Here is a 16,837-nt window from a genome sequence, read left to right on the forward strand (position 1 = left end):
ACTCCCTCTCTGTCTAATGGAACTGGAGGGCTGGGTAATAGGTAACTCCCTCTCTGTCTAATGGAACTGGAGGGCTGGGTAATAGGTGACTCCCTCTCTGTCTAATGGAACTGGAGGGCTGGGTAATAGGTAACTTCCTCTCTGTCTAATGGAACTGGAGGACTGGGTAATAGGTAACTCCCTCTCTGTCTAATGTAACTGGAGGGCTGGGTAATAGGTAACTCCCTCTCTGTCTAATGTAACAGGAGGGCTGGGTAATAGGTATCTCCCTCTCTGTCTAATGGAACTGGGGGGCTGGGTAATAGGTAACTCCCTCTCTGTCTAATGTAACTGGAGGGCTGGGTAATAGGTAACTCCCTCTTTGTCTAATGGAACTGGAGGGCTGGGTAATAGGTAACTCCCTCTCTGTCTAATGGAACTGGAGGGCTGGGTAATAGGTAACTCCCTCTCTGTCTAATGGAACTGGAGGGCTGGGTAATAGGTAACTCCCTCTCTGTCTAATGGAACTGGAGGGCTGGGTAATAGGTAACTCCCTCTCTTTCTAATGGAACTGGGGGGCTGGGTAATAGGTGACTCCCTCTCTGTCTAATGGAACTGGAGGGCTGGGTAATAGGTAACTCCCTCTCTGCCTAATGGAACTGGAGGGCTGGGTAATAGGTAACTCCCTCTCTGTCCAATGGAACTGGAGGGCTGGGTAATAGGTAACTCCCTCTCTGTCTAATGTAACTGGAGGGCTGGGTAATAGGTAACTCCCTCTCTGTCTAATTGAACTGGAGGGCTGGGTAATAGGTAACTCCCTCTCTGTCTAATGGAACTGGAGGGCTGGGTAATAGGTAACTCCCTCTCTGTCTAATGGAACTGTAGGGCTGGGTAATAGGTAACTCCCTCTCTGTCTAATGGAACTGGAGGGCTGGGTAATAGGTAACTCCCTCTCTGTCTAATGTAACTGGAGGGCTGGGTAATAGGTAACTCCCTCTCTGTCTAATTGGAACTGGAGGGCTGGGTAATAGGTAACTCCCTCTCTGTCTAATGGAACTGGAGGGCTGGGTAATAGGTAACTCCCTCTATGTCTAATGGAACTGGAGGGCTGGGTAATAGGTAACTCCCTCTCTGTCTAATGGAACTGGAGGGCTGGGTAATAGGTAACTCCCTCTCTGTCTAATGGAACTGGAGGGCTGGGTAATAGGTAACTCCCTCTCTGTCTAATGGAACTGGAGGGCTGGGTAATAGGTAACTCCCTCTCTGTCTAATTGGAACTGGAGGGCTGGGTAATAGGTAACTCCCTCTCTGTCTAATGGAACTGAAGGGCTGGGTAATAGGTGACACCCTCTCTGTCTAATTGGAACTGGAGGGCTGGGTAATAGGTAACTCCCTCTCTGTCTAATTGGAACTGGAGGGCTGGGTAATAGGTAACTCCCTCTCTGTCTAATGGAACTGGAGGGCTGGGTAATAGGTAACTCCCTCTCTGTCTAATGGAACTGGAGGGCTGGGTAATAGGTAACTCCCTCTCTGTCTAATGTAACTGGAGGGCTGGGTAATAGGTAACTCCTTCTCTGTCTAATGGAACTGGAGGGCTGGGTAATAGGTAACTCCCTCTCTGTCTAATGGAACTGAAGGGCTGGGTAATAGGTGACACCCTCTCTGTCTAATGGAACTGGAGGGCTGGGTAATAGGTAACTCCCTCTCTGTCTAATGGAACTGAAGGGCTGGGTAATAGGTAACTCCCTCTCTGTCTAATGGAACTGAAGGGCTGGGTAATAGGTGACACCCTCTCTGTCTAATTGGAACTGGAGGGCTGGGTAATAGGTAACTCCCTCTCTGTCTAATTGGAACTGGAGGGCTGGGTAATAGGTAACTCCCTCTCTGTCTAATGGAACTGGAGGGCTGGGTAATAGGTAACTCCCTCTCTGTCTAATGGAACTGGAGGGCTGGGTAATAGGTAACTCCCTCTCTGTCTAATGTAACTGGAGGGCTGGGTAATAGGTAACTCCTTCTCTGTCTAATGGAACTGGAGGGCTGGGTAATAGGTGACTCCCTCTCTGTCTAATGGAACTGGAGGGCTGGGTAATAGGTAACTCCCTCTCTGTCTAATGGAACTGGAGGGCTGGGTAATAGGTAACTCCCTCTCTGTCTAATGGAACTGGAGGGCTGGGTAATAGGTAACTCCCTCTCTGTCTAATGGAACTGGAGGGCTGGGTAATAGGTAACTCCCTCTCTGTCTAATGGAACTGAAGGGCTGGGTAATAGGTAACTCCCTCTCTGTCCAATGGAACTGGAGGGCTGGGTAATAGGTGACTCCCTCTCTTTCTAATGGAACTGTAGGGCTGGGTAATAGGTAACTCCCTCTCTGTCTAATGGAACTGGAGGGCTGGGTAATAGGTAACTCCCTCTCTGTCTAATGGAACTGGAGGGCTGGGTAATAGGTAACTCCCTCTCTGTCTAATGGAACTGGAGGGCTGGGTAATAGGTAACTCCCTCTCTGTCTAATGGAACTGGAGGGTTGGGTAATAGGTAACTCCCTCTCTGTCTAATGGAACTGGAGGGCTGGGTAATAGGTGACTCCCTCTCTGTCTAATGGAACTGGAGGGCTGGGTAATAGGTAACTCCCTCTCTGTCTAATGTAACTGGAGGGCTGGGTAATAGGTAACTCCCTCCCTGTCTAATGGAACTGGAGGGCTGGGTAATAGGTAACTCCCTCTCTGTCTAATGGAACTGGAGGGCTGGGTAATAGGTAACTCCCTCTCTGTCTAATGGAACTGGAGGGCTGGGTAATAGGTAACTCCCTCTCTGTCTAATGCAGATTGAAGGGCTGGGTAATATACTATAATCACAACATGTAAAGTGTTGGTCCCATATTTCATGAGCAAGTAAAAGATCCCAGAAATGTTCCATACGCACAAAAAAGTTTATTTTGTGCACAAATGTGTATACATCCCTGTTTGTGAGCATTTCTCTTTTGCCAAGATAATCCACCCACCTGACAGGTGTGGCATTGTGCTGATTAAACAGCACAATCATTACAAAGGTACACCTTGTGCTGGGGACAATAAAAGGATACTCTAAAATGTGGAGTTTTGTCACACAACACAGTGCCACAGATGTCTCAAGTTTTTAGGGAGCGTGCAATAGGCATGCTGACTGCAGGAATGTCCACCAGAGCTTTTGCCAGATAATTTAATGTTAATTTCTAAGCCGCCTCCAATGTCGTTTTAGAGAATTTGGCAGTACATCCAACCGGCCTCACAACCGTAGACCACGTGTAATCACGCCAGCCCAGGACCTCCACATCCGGCTTCTTTACCTGCAGGATCATCTGAGACCAGCCACCAGGAAAGCTGATCAAACTGAGGAGTATTTCTGTCTGTAATAAAGCCTTTTTCGTGGGGAAAAACTAATTCAGATTGGCTGGGCCTTGCTCCCCAGTGGGTTGGCCTGGCTCCCCAGTGGCTGGGCCTGGCTCCCCAGTGGGTTGGCCTGGCTCCCCAGTGGCTGGGCCTGGCTCCCCAGTGGGTTGGCCTATGCCCTCCTAGGCCCACCCATGACAGCACCGCTGCCCAGTCATGTGAAATCCAGAGATTAGGGCCTAATGAATTTATTTCCTTATATGAACTGTAACTCAGTAAAATAGTTGAAATTGTTGCATGTTGTTTTTATATTCTTGTTCAGTATAAATGACTCCCTCTGTGTCTAATAGATTGAATGGAATTGAAGGGCTGTGTAATTGCAGATAGGGTGGAGTATGTGATGAACATAGTTAATGAAGTCAAATGCTTTAGCTACACGAATTGTTGCATATTTAAATCAGTTACGGAGCAACTAAAAGTGGAAATAAATTCAAGAATGGGTCTGATTCAATCAAATGTGCTTTGGCAAGGTATTTTATGCATTCACACATGCACGGATGCACGCACACTATAACCTTCCTCTGCTTATATTGAAAACATCATTTCCATAACAAGTCAGAAAACACGAGAAATGAGACCTCCATTAAAATAACAAATGTTTAAAAAAATGATGTTTGAATTTTGATTATAATATGTTTTATTAGATAAATAGAACAGCCTGTAAAATGTTTCTGTAGTCGGGTTTGAAATTCCCAGGTCTTCTGAAGATCTCCGGTCGGCGGGTTCCCAACAGGAAGATCTCTCCTGATACCGGGGAATCTTCCAACGGGGATTTCTGAAAACACCTGGACATTTTGGGGGAAATTTACTGCAAATGTTGTAACCCTATGCTGTAGTAAAGAAAACAAACCTAAAAAGTCTATACAGTAATAATAATGAGATTGGTAATATGAGAATATCCGTAAGAATTCATCTACTTTTAATTTTACATCACCACCTCTACATATCGGTGTAATTGTGCTTTGATATAACAGCTAGAACACAGTTACAGAACATTTCAAAACCCTCACGGAATTACAAGACTGAAATTAACAGATTTCTCAAACGACCCACACACCCCTTATGTCAGTCAAACTACCCACACACCCCTGTCAGTCAAACTACCCACACACCCCTGTCAGTCAAACTACCCACACACCCACTATGTCAGTCAAACTACCCACACACCCCTTATGTCAGTCAAACTACCCACACACCCCTGTCAGTCAAACTACTCACACACCCCTGTCAGTCAAACTACCCACACACCCCTGTCAGTCAAACTACCCACACACCCCTGTCAGTCAAACTACCCACAAACCCCTGTCAGTCAAACTACCCACACACCCCTGTCAGTCAAACTACCCACACACCCCTTATGTCAGTCAAACTACTCACACACCCCTGTCAGTCAAACTACCCACACACCCCTTATGTCAGTCAAACTACCCACACACCCCTTATGTCAGTCAAACTACCCACACACCCCTGTCAGTCAAACTACCCACACACCCCTTATGTCAGTCAAACTACCCACACACCCACTATGTCAGTCAAACTACCCACACACCCCTTATGTCAGTCAAACTACCCACACACCCCTGTCAGTCAAACTACCCACACACCCCTTATGTCAGTCAAACTACCCACACACCCACTATGTCAGTCAAACTACCCACACACCCCTTATGTCAGTCAAACTACCCACACACCCCTGTCAGTCAAACTACTCACACACCCCTGTCAGTCAAACTACCCACACACCCCTGTCAGTCAAACTACCCACACACCCCTGTCAGTCAAACTACCCACAAACCCCTGTCAGTCAAACTACCCACACACCCCTGTCAGTCAAACTACCCACACACCCCTTATGTCAGTCAAACTACTCACACACCCCTGTCAGTCAAACTACCCACACACCCCTTATGTCAGTCAAACTACCCACACACCCCTTATGTCAGTCAAACTACCCACACACCCCTGTCAGTCAAACTACCCACACACCCCTTATGTCAGTCAAACTACCCACACACCCACTATGTCAGTCAAACTACCCACACACCCCTTATGTCAGTCAAACTACCCACACACCCCTGTCAGTCAAACTACCCACACACCCCTGTCAGTCAAACTACCCACACACCCCTTATGTCAGTCAAACTACCCACACACCCCTGTCAGTCAAACTACCCACACACCCCTTATGTCAGTCAAACTACCCACACACCCCTGTCAGTCAAACTACCCACACACCCCTGTCAGTCAAACTACCCACACACCCCTTATGTCAGTCAAACTACCCACACACCCCTTATGTCAGTCAAACTACCCACACACCCCTTATGTCAGTCAAACTACCCACACACCCCTTATGTCAGTCAAACTACCCACACACCCCTGTCAGTCAAACTACCCACACACCCCTTATGTCAGTCAAACTACTCACACACCCCTGTCAGTCAAACTACCCACACACCCCTTATGTCAGTCAAACTACCCACACACCCCTGTCAGTCAAACTACCCACACACCCCTTATGTCAGTCAAACTACCCACACACCCCTTATGTCAGTCAAACTACTCACACACCCCTGTCAGTCAAACTACCCACACACCCCTGTCAGTCAAACTACCCACACACCCACTATGTCAGTCAAACTACCCACACACCCCTATGTCAGTCAAACTACCCACACACCCCTGTCAGTCAAACTACCCACACACCCCTTATGTCAGTCAAACTACCCACACACCCCTGTCAGTCAAACTACCCACACACCCCTGTCAGTCAAACTACCCACACACCCCTTATGTCAGTCAAACTACCCACACACCCCTGTCAGTCAAACTACCCACAAACCCCTGTCAGTCAAACTACTCACACACCCCTATGTCAGTCAAACTATCCACACACCCCTGTCAGTCAAACTACCCACACACCCCTTATGTCAGTCAATCTACCACACACCCCTGTCAGTCAAACTACCCACACACCCCTGTCAGTCAAACTACCCACACACCCCTTATGTCAGTCAAACTACCCACACACCCCTGTCAGTCAAACTACCCACACACCCCTTATGTCAGTCAAACTACCCACACACCCCTGTCAGTCAAATTACCCACACACCCCTGTCAGTCAAACTACCCACACACCCCTGTCAGTCAAACTACCCACACACCCCTGTCAGTCAAAATACCCACACACCCCTGTCAGTCAAACTACCCACACACCCCTGTCAGTCAAACTACCCACACACCCCTGTCAGTCAAGCTACTCACACACCCCTGTCAGTCAAATTACCCACACACCCCTGTCAGTCAAACTACCCACACACCCCTGTCAGTCAAACTACCCACACACCCCTGTCAGTCAAACTACCCACACACCCCTTATGTCAGTCAAAATACCCACACACCCCCTATGTCAGTCAAATTACCCACACACCCCCTATGTCAGTCAAATTACCCACACACCCCTGTCAGTCAAACTACCCACACACCCCTTATGTCAGTCAAATTACCCACACACCCCTTATGTCAGTCAAATTACCCACACACCCCTGTCAGTCAAACTACCCACACACCCCTTATGTCAGTCAAACTACCCACACACCCCTGTCAGTCAAATTACCCACACACCCCTGTCAGTCAAACTACCCACACACCCCTGTCAGTCAAACTACCCACACACCCCTGTCAGTCAAATTACCCACACACCCCTGTCAGTCAAACTACCCACACACCCCTGTCAGTCAAACTACCCACACAACCCTGTCAGTCAAGCTACTCACACACCCCTGTCAGTCCAATTACCCACACACCCCTGTCAGTCAAACTACCCACACACCCCTGTCAGTCAAACTACCCACACACCCCTGTCAGTCAAACTACCCACACACCCCTTATGTCAGTCAAACTACCCACACACCCCTGTCAGTCAAATTACCCACACACCCCCTATGTCAGTCAAATTACCCACACACCCCTGTCAGTCAAACTACCCACACACCCCTTATGTCAGTCAAACTACCCACACACCCCCTATGTCAGTCAAATTACCCACACACCCCTTATGTCAGTCAAATTACCCACACACCCCTGTCAGTCAAACTACCCACACACCCCCTATGTCAGTCAAATTACCCACACACCCCCTATGTCAGTCAAATTACCCACACACCCCTGTCAGTCAAACTACCCACACACCCCTGTCAGTCAAACTACCCACACACCCCTGTCAGTCAAATTACCCACACACCCCTGTCAGTCAAACTACCCACACACCCCTGTCAGTCAAACTACCCACACAACCCTGTCAGTCAAGCTACTCACACACCCCTGTCAGTCAAATTACCCACACACCCCTGTCAGTCAAACTACCCACACACCCCTGTCAGTCAAACTACCCACACACCCCTGTCAGTCAAACTACCCACACACCCCTTATGTCAGTCAAACTACCCACACACCCCCTATGTCAGTCAAATTACCCACACACCCCCTATGTCAGTCAAATTACCCACACACCCCTGTCAGTCAAACTACCCACACACCCCTTATGTCAGTCAAACTACCCACACACCCCCTATGTCAGTCAAATTACCCACACACCCCTTATGTCAGTCAAATTACCCACACACCCCTGTCAGTCAAACTACCCACACACCCCCTATGTCAGTCAAATTACCCACACACCCCCTATGTCAGTCAAATTACCCACACACCCCTGTCAGTCAAACTACCCACACACCCCTTATGTCAGTCAAATTACCCACACACCCCTTATGTCAGTCAAATTACCCACACACCCCTTATATCAGTCAAACTACCCACACACCCCTGTCAGGAATATGGTACATGAACAGGCTGATCACATCTCATAACTCATTATTTTTAATTCAAAATATGAATATAATAATAATAATAATAATCTGTTGTTGTTATGATGATTGTTATTGTGATGATTATTTATCTAAATCCATATATCTACCTGTAGCCCCTATTACTACTGTTGAACAGAGGATTGGATAGCTGTACCAATGTAGAACCTCTATTAAGCCAGGTGATCAGGTGACCAGGTGATCAGGTGATCAGCTGACCAGGTGACCAGGTGGAATTGTCTCTATACAAGTACGTACAGGCATAGTTGCTAGGCCATGATTTGGAATTATGGGATAGTGCACACATTCAACATGGATAAAAAAATAATAAAAAAAAAGCTTATTGATGGGATGAGGTACAGCTAGCTGGTGGATACAACCAGGGTGGTCACACAAACCAACACATTTCATTACACACACACACACACACACACACACACACACACACACACACACACACACACACACACACACACACACACACACACACACACACACACACACACACACACACACACACACACACACACAAAATGAAAATGAGGGGAGCATCATATTCCTTTACTTGTATCATTGAGGCAAACTTGGCAATAATAATAAAATAAAAAAACTAAACAAAATACAAAATGTAATACATGCAGAGGACGATATACAAGCATGCGTTTAAAAGATAAAACCTGAAAAGTTCACCATACGTTTTTTTTCTTCTTCTAAACGGTAGATATCTCTACCATTCTCTGCCCTAAATGTTTTCACTACTCATCTTGGTTGTAGTTGATTTAACCCATTGTAGAGAGAGCTACATTCAAAATGAAATACAGCAACAGAGAGACTCCCACTGGATCTGAGGAGCAGCATTTACAGTGCTACATTTACACTGAAGTTCAGTGAAGCATTCCATTTCTCTACTGACCAGGGTTGGGGTCAATGCCATTTCAATTCAGTCAATTCAGGAAGTTAAAAGCCTACATTTAAATGGAATTGATCCCAACCATACTACTATCCTAATAGGATACGCAGTGACAGCTGAGTGTTACTGATACTGTATACAGTAAAGGCATGGGGCTCGGTTGATGTTGTCTGTACAGTGTTTGTGTCTGTACACTAGTTAGTTACATTTCCCATATCTGTCTGTTTTAGAGTGAGAGGGCCATATTTGCAGTGTGTTCTTGAAGAGTAGAGTCTTTGCTTCCTGGTTCTATTCCAAACATAGACGTGGAACATTTACTTCTAGGATTCCAAATTCCCCACAATGTTCCAGAACAAACTTCTACAGATATTTATGTTTGGAATAGTCTTCATCTTCTCTACTTCTTGTGATTGTTGATATTTTCCACCTCCTCTCAGAGAGTAAGAAAAGTTTCCATATTGACAATCAGTTTTTTTAAAATTTCAATCCCTTATATAGAGTGTTCACGTCAGATATTCTTGTTGTATAGTTGACTTTGGTTGCATACTGCCAAGTTCGTCCTCCTTCCTCCTGCCCCGATTGGCTCAGGTACTTGGCTCAGCACGTGAAGTCTTCGACGTTGCCCTGCGCCGGATGGTGAGGTAGCATGTTGGCAGGATACGTACCCGGTGTACGCAGGTTCTCACAGGGCGCCTGAGTGAAGAGAAGTGAAGAGAGGAGAGAGAGGAGGGATAGAGGGAAGAGGGATAGAGGAGGGAGAGAGAGGGGAAGAGAGGAGGAGAGAGAGGGGGGAGAGAGGAGGAAGAGAGACAGGATGAGAAAGAGGAGGGAGAGAGGTAGGAGGAGAAAGTTGAAGGAGGGAGGGAGAGAGTAGAGAGAGGAGCAAGAGGGGGGAGAGAGAGGAGGAAGCATAGTGGGAATGAAACCAAAGAGAAAATAGTCTACAAAATCACCCTATTAATTTTATAGAGCACTACTTGGTCAATGTTTTGGGGGCAGGAAGAAGGGAAGAAAGAGGAGAGGAAAGTAATGATGCAATGAAGAAAGATGATAAGATGCAGAGACATACAGGCTGGACTGGATGAAAGAGAAGATTACCAAAGAACTCCAAGCAACTCTCTCTCTCTCTCTCTCTCTCTCTCTCTCTCTCTCTCTCTCTCTCTCTCTCTCTCTCTCTCTCTCTCTCTCTCTCTCTCTCTCTCTCTCTCTCTCTCTCTCTCTCTCTCTCTCTCTCTCTCTCTCTCTCTCTCTCTCTCTCTCTCTCTCTCTGAAAATACTTAGCCTACTGACATGGCGTTTGACGTCGTCCAGACTCAGAACTGCTCCCCGGTTATTGTTGTTGTTGTGTTTGTGTTTCTTATTTGAGCATCGACACAGCTTGTACTTGATCACCTGCATACAAACAAACATAGTTGCTGGTCTTTGAAGCAATGCCTCAGAGGACCACACTTTTGGAATGCAGCCAACTGACTATTCACTGTTGGCTAATGTTTTTTATTTATTTTTAAATCCTATGCTAGATTCCAAATTGAGACCAATCGAGAGCTTGGGACTTTAAGGTTCTATCTGCAAAAAATACGATTCTGGGATAATTGTCTTTAAAATTCAGAAACCTCTGTGGTTTGAATGGTGTCAACAATTTTTTTATCTTGTATTCTCTTGAACTTAATAACGTGAATTGGGGGTATTTAGAGTACTATATAGGTAGAGAACATTGAACAGAACAAGGGTAATGTCAATAACATAATTTTGACAAAAATGCTAATGGAAAATTTTAGTCCCAAGTTCTCGTAATGACTATTGTATTGAGAAAGTTCTATAATTCAAAGAAGACTGATGGTACACATTTATAAATGATTAGCAGTAATGTATAAAATAATAAGATGAGCTACAGATCCCAGTTTATTCTCATCAATAATAAAAAAGGAAAACTGTTTTAAATTGAAACGTTTTATATAATTAATCATGAGGACATGAACAAACTGTAAACAGAAAGAGCAAATCTTGAAACAAATCCTTGTAGAACAGGCAGCTATTCTACCCATGGAGGTGGTTACTCTGATAAAAATCAACAGGAAGAAAAGCACCCTAACTGAATCGCAAATAAAATATGGCTAAAATGTTAATGTATTCAACAGTGCATGTGCCCAACAGATGAGCTGCTTTCAGACACCTGGAAATTAATGATCTGCAAGCTCGTTTCATGTTGGGTGGATAGTTTTAAAGGGATACAGGTAGTTTTATAGGTAGTAACTTATTTTCCACTTTCCTAGGGTTTTGTGTCCGCCAAACTGTTTTTAAAACCAGTTAGCTGGTTATTAAGCAACATCCAGAATAACTTGGTTGGCATTTTTGGAGAATGCAGCGATGCTAGTGGAAATTGATTGTTTCATTGTGGCTGGCTAGTTCTAAAGCCTGTGGCTGTCCAGTACTCACTAGACATATTGCACTGAGGAAATCATGTGAAGGATATTTACATACAGTGACTCTGACAATAATCTGGGGGCGAACTTTCTCCAGGAAGCCTAGATGCATGCAAAAACCCAAGACTTAAGCAAAGAACTAAGTATGTCTTCAGGGAACTTTCCGGATTCGAGAATGAAGAAAGATCTGACAGGAAACATAGACAGAATGAAGGCTTACCTCATATAGGTAGTCAAAGAGCTCCAGGATGGTGAGGATACTGGCTCCTATGAATAGACCCATCTGTCCACCAATATCACCTGAAAACACAAGAAGAGACCCATCTCACATCCAATATCACCTGACAACACATGAAGAGACCCATCTCACCACCAATATCACCTGACAACACATGAAGACCCATCTCACCACCAATATCACCTGACAACACATGAAGACCCATCTCACCACCAATATCACCTGACAACACATGAAGACCCATCTCACTACCAATATCACCTGACAACACATGAAGAGACCCATCTCACTACCAATATCACCTGACAACACATGAAGACCCATCTCACCACCAATATCACCTGAAAACACATGGAGACCCATCTCACCACCAATATCACCTGACAACACATGAAGACCCATCTCACCACCAATATCACCTGACAACACATGAAGAGACCCATCTCACCACCAATATCACCTGAAAACACATGGAGACCCATCTCACCACCAATATCACCTGAAAACACATGGAGACCCATCTCACCACCAATATCACCTGAAAACACATGGAGACCCATCTCACTACCAATATCACCTGAAAACACATGAAGACCCATCTCACCACCAATATCACCTGAAAACACATGGAGACCCATCTCACCACCAATATCACCTGAAAACACATGGAGACCCATCTCACCACCAATATCACCTGAAAACACATGGAGACCCATCTCACTACCAATATCACCTGACAACACATGAAGAGACCCATCTCACTACCAATATCACCTGACAACACATGAAGAGACCCATCTCACCACCAATATCACCTGACAACACATGATGAGACCCATCTCACCACCAATATCACCTGAAAACACATGAAGAGACCCATCTGACCACCAATATCACCTGACAACACATGCAGAGACCCATCTCACCACCAATATCACCTGACAACACATGAAGAGACCCATCTGACCACCAATATCACCTGACAACACATGAAGAGACCCATCTCACCACCAATATCACCTGAAAACACATGAAGAGACCCATCTGACCACCAATATCACCTGACAACACATGAAGAGACCCATCTCACCACCAATATCACCTGACAACACATGAAGAGACCCATCTGACCACCAATATCACCTGACAACACATGAAGAGACCCATCTCACCACCAATATCACCTGACAACACATGAAGAGACCCATCTCACCACCAATATCACCTGACAACACATGAAACATGAAACATGCAGAACACGGAACAGACGATGAAACATACAGAACACGGTACAGACGATGAAACATACAGAACACGGAACAGACGATGAAACATACAGAACACGGAACAGACGATGAAACATACAGAACACGGAACAGACGATGAAACATACAGAACAAGGTACAGACGATGAAACATACAGAACACGGAACAGACGATGAAACATACAGAACACGGTACAGACGATGAAACATACAGAACACGGTACAGACGATGAAACATACAGAACACGGTACAGACGATGAAACATACAGAACACGGTACAGACGATGAAACATACAGAACACGGTACAGACGATGAAACATACAGAACACGGTACAGACGATGAAACATACAGAAGACGATACAGACGATGAAACATACAGAACACGGAACAGACGATGAAACATACAGAACACGGTACAGACGATGAAACATACAGAACACGGAACAGATGATGAAACATACAGAACACGGTACAGACGATGAAACATACAGAACACGGAACAGACGATGAAACATACAGAACACGGTACAGACGATGAAACATACAGAACACGGTACAGACGATGAAACATACAGAAGACGATACAGACGATGAAACATACAGAACACGGAACAGACGATGAAACATACAGAACACGGTACAGACGATGAAACATACAGAACACGGAACAGACGATGAAACATACAGAACACGGTACAGACGATGAAACATACAGAACACGGTACAGACGATGAAACATACAGAACACGGTACAGACGATGAAACATACAGAACACGGTACAGACGATGAAACATACAGAACACGGTACAGACGATGAAACATACAGAACACGGTACAGACGATGAAACATACAGAACACGGTACAGACGATGAAACATACAGAACACGGTACAGACGATGAAACATACAGAACACGGAACAGATGATGAAACATACAGAACACGATACAGACGATGAAACATACAGAACACGTTTCAGACAATGAAACATACAGAACGCGGTACAGACGATGAAACATACAGAACACGATACAGACGATGAAACATACAGAACACGGTACAGACGATGAAACATACAGAACACGGTACAGACGATGAAACATACAGAACACGGAACAGATGATGAAACATACAGAACACGATACAGACGATGAAACATACAGAACACGGTTCAGACTATGAAACATACAGAACGCGGTACAGACGATGAAACATACAGAACACGGTACAGACGATGAAACATACAGAACACGGTTCAGACAATGAAACATACAGAACGCGGTACAGATGATGAAACATACAGTACAAGGGCACTCCTGAAGAAAGCATTGGGTTCCTGGAACCTGAACCATTGGTTCCACAATAAATTAAGTAATATTGAGTAACTTTTTTTATTCAGGGGCAAAAACATAATTGAAAAAGTTTGTGTTCAGGTATAACGACACACCTCAGTTGCAGTGCTAGGGTTGTGGGTTCGATTCCCACGGTGAACCAGTACGTAAAAAGTATCAAAATGTATGCACTCACTCCTGTCAGTCGATCTGGATAAGAGCATCTGATAAATTACTTGAATGTAATTGTAAAATGTTTATAGTAATTTAATTAAAACAGTTTTGGCAATTTTGTTCATCAATTTCCATACAACTGCTGACAAGCGTTTTCTTACCCAGCAACCCTGCGAACTCGTAAGCTTTGGTCTGCTCGATGGTCTCGTAGTTCAGAGCCTCAAAGAAGATATCCAGAACCAGGATGTTATCACTGTCAACCAAGAGGGGAGGAAAGAGAAGATAACTTACTGTCTATTGTAAAATGACACAGTTATTTGTCTTTGTGCTTCATTCTAACCCCCTAAGACACACTCAGACCTTAGAGCACAGGGTCAGCCCCCAGGCACTACCCTTGGAGCAGTTTAGGGGTTCAGTGTCTTGATCAAGGGCACAACAGCAGGAGACCGCATCTAGGACCCTTAAGTAAAACCTCTCATCATCAAGTCCACTTCACACTTAATACCCTCATAAAACACCAAACATTGATTGGCACGGCAGGCTTTGTCCACATCCTTGCCTGCATGACTCCTGTTTCTAATCTGCTTGTCCCCTTCCTCGCCTGCATGACTTCCTGTTTATAATCTGTTGTCCTTCTCATCGCCTGCATCACTTCTTGTTTCCAATCGGTTTTTCAGATAGATGACTGAGCAGATATTTCATATCGAGCAAATTAATCGTGTATATGTGTGTGTGTGTGTGTGTGTGTGTGTGTGTGTGTGTGTGTGTGTGTGTGTGTGTGTGTGTGTGCGTGCGTGCGTGCGTGTGTGTGTGAGGGTGCATATTAGGAATGGACATTTGAAATTATTTCACTATTCTAATAATATCATAATATTTTCTGGGATATCCGGATAGTCGAAATACATACATGTTTTTAAAGAAAAACATGTTATTTTTTCAACTTCACTGGGGACTTCCTCGAGCTACTCAGGAGAGGCGGTGCACTCTGCTTGTTTTAGCACAGGCGTGTGGGGGAGGGGCGCAAGAGGAGCAGGGGCCGGTGTGTCTGACATGGAGGGAGAGAGAAAGTAGACAAACTTGTTGCTGCGAAAGGTTATCTATCATCTCATTTGGTAGTGTCTGTCTTGACTGTATCAAATCGATGTAAAGAAGCTAACTAGCTAAGTTAGTTAGCCAGCTAGCTAGCTACACTAGCCAGCTAAATTAGCCAGGTAGCTAGCTACACTAGCCAGCTAAGTTAGCCAGGTAGCTAGCTACACTAGCCAGCTAAGTTAACCAGGTAGCTAGCTACACTAGCCAGCTAAGTTAGCCAGGTAGCTAGCTACACTAGCCAGCTAAGTTAGCCAGGTAGCTAGCTACACTAGCCAGCTAAGTTAGCCAGGTAGCTAGCTACACTAGCCAGCTAAATTAGCCAGGTAGCTAGCTACACTAGCCAGCTAAGTTAGCCAGGTAGCTAGCTACACTAGCCAGCTAAGTTAGCCAGGTAGCTAGCTACACTAGCCAGCTAAGTTAGCCAGGTAGCTAGCTACACTAGCCAGCCAGGTAGCTAGCTACACTAGCCAGCTAAATTAGCCAGGTAGCTAGCTACACTAGCCAGCTAAGTTAGCCAGGTGTGTGTGTCATTTGCCTTCAATTCATTTCCTTCTGGCTTGGACAGGCCATTGAAGGACACATACAGAGGAAACATACAGAGGAAAAATACAGAGGAAACATACAGAGGAAACATACAGAGGAAACATACAGAGGATACATACAGAGGAAACATACAGAGGATACATACAGAGGATACATACAGAGGATACATACAGAGAGGATACATACAGAGAGGATACATACAGAGAGGATACATACAGAGGATACATACAGAGGATACATACAAAGAGGATACATACAGAGGATACATACAGAGGATACATGCAGAGGATACATACAAAGGATACATACAGAGGATACATACAAAGAGGATACATACAGAGGATACATACAGAGGAAATGTTGTGAGTTCACCCTATTGTATTCTCTCTCTCTCTCTTTCTCTCTCTCTCAATTCAATTTGAAGGCATTTATTGGTATGGGAAACATCTCTAGCATTTCTCTCTCTCTCTCCTCTTCTCTCTCATCTCTCTCTCTCTCTCTCTCTCTCTCTCTCTCTCTCTCTCTCTCTCTCTCTCTCTCTCTCTCTCTCTCTCTCTCTCTCTCTCTCCCTCTCCCTTTTATCTCTCTC

General features: G+C 45.1%; 1 protein-coding gene across 2 annotated transcripts in view; it reads right to left on the reverse strand.

Moving 5' to 3' along the window:
* Positions 1-8,809: 8,809 nt before the first annotated feature.
* LOC139553403 (acid-sensing ion channel 1) overlaps positions 8,810-16,837 on the reverse strand; it is a 430,248-nt gene continuing 422,220 nt past the window's right edge. For both annotated transcript variants that reach the window (XM_071365701.1, XM_071365693.1), the window contains 4 exons: positions 14,775-14,866; positions 11,823-11,902; positions 10,470-10,571; positions 8,810-9,872 (listed from right to left, as the gene is read on the reverse strand). In XM_071365701.1, the coding sequence (XP_071221802.1) occupies positions 9,777-9,872; positions 10,470-10,571; positions 11,823-11,902; positions 14,775-14,866 (370 nt within the window). In that variant the 3' untranslated portion in view covers positions 8,810-9,776. The remainder of the gene's footprint in view (positions 9,873-10,469; positions 10,572-11,822; positions 11,903-14,774; positions 14,867-16,837) is intronic.

This window comes from Salvelinus alpinus, chromosome 2 (assembly GCF_045679555.1).
Source record: "Salvelinus alpinus chromosome 2, SLU_Salpinus.1, whole genome shotgun sequence".
Taxonomy (NCBI): domain Eukaryota; kingdom Metazoa; phylum Chordata; class Actinopteri; order Salmoniformes; family Salmonidae; genus Salvelinus; species Salvelinus alpinus.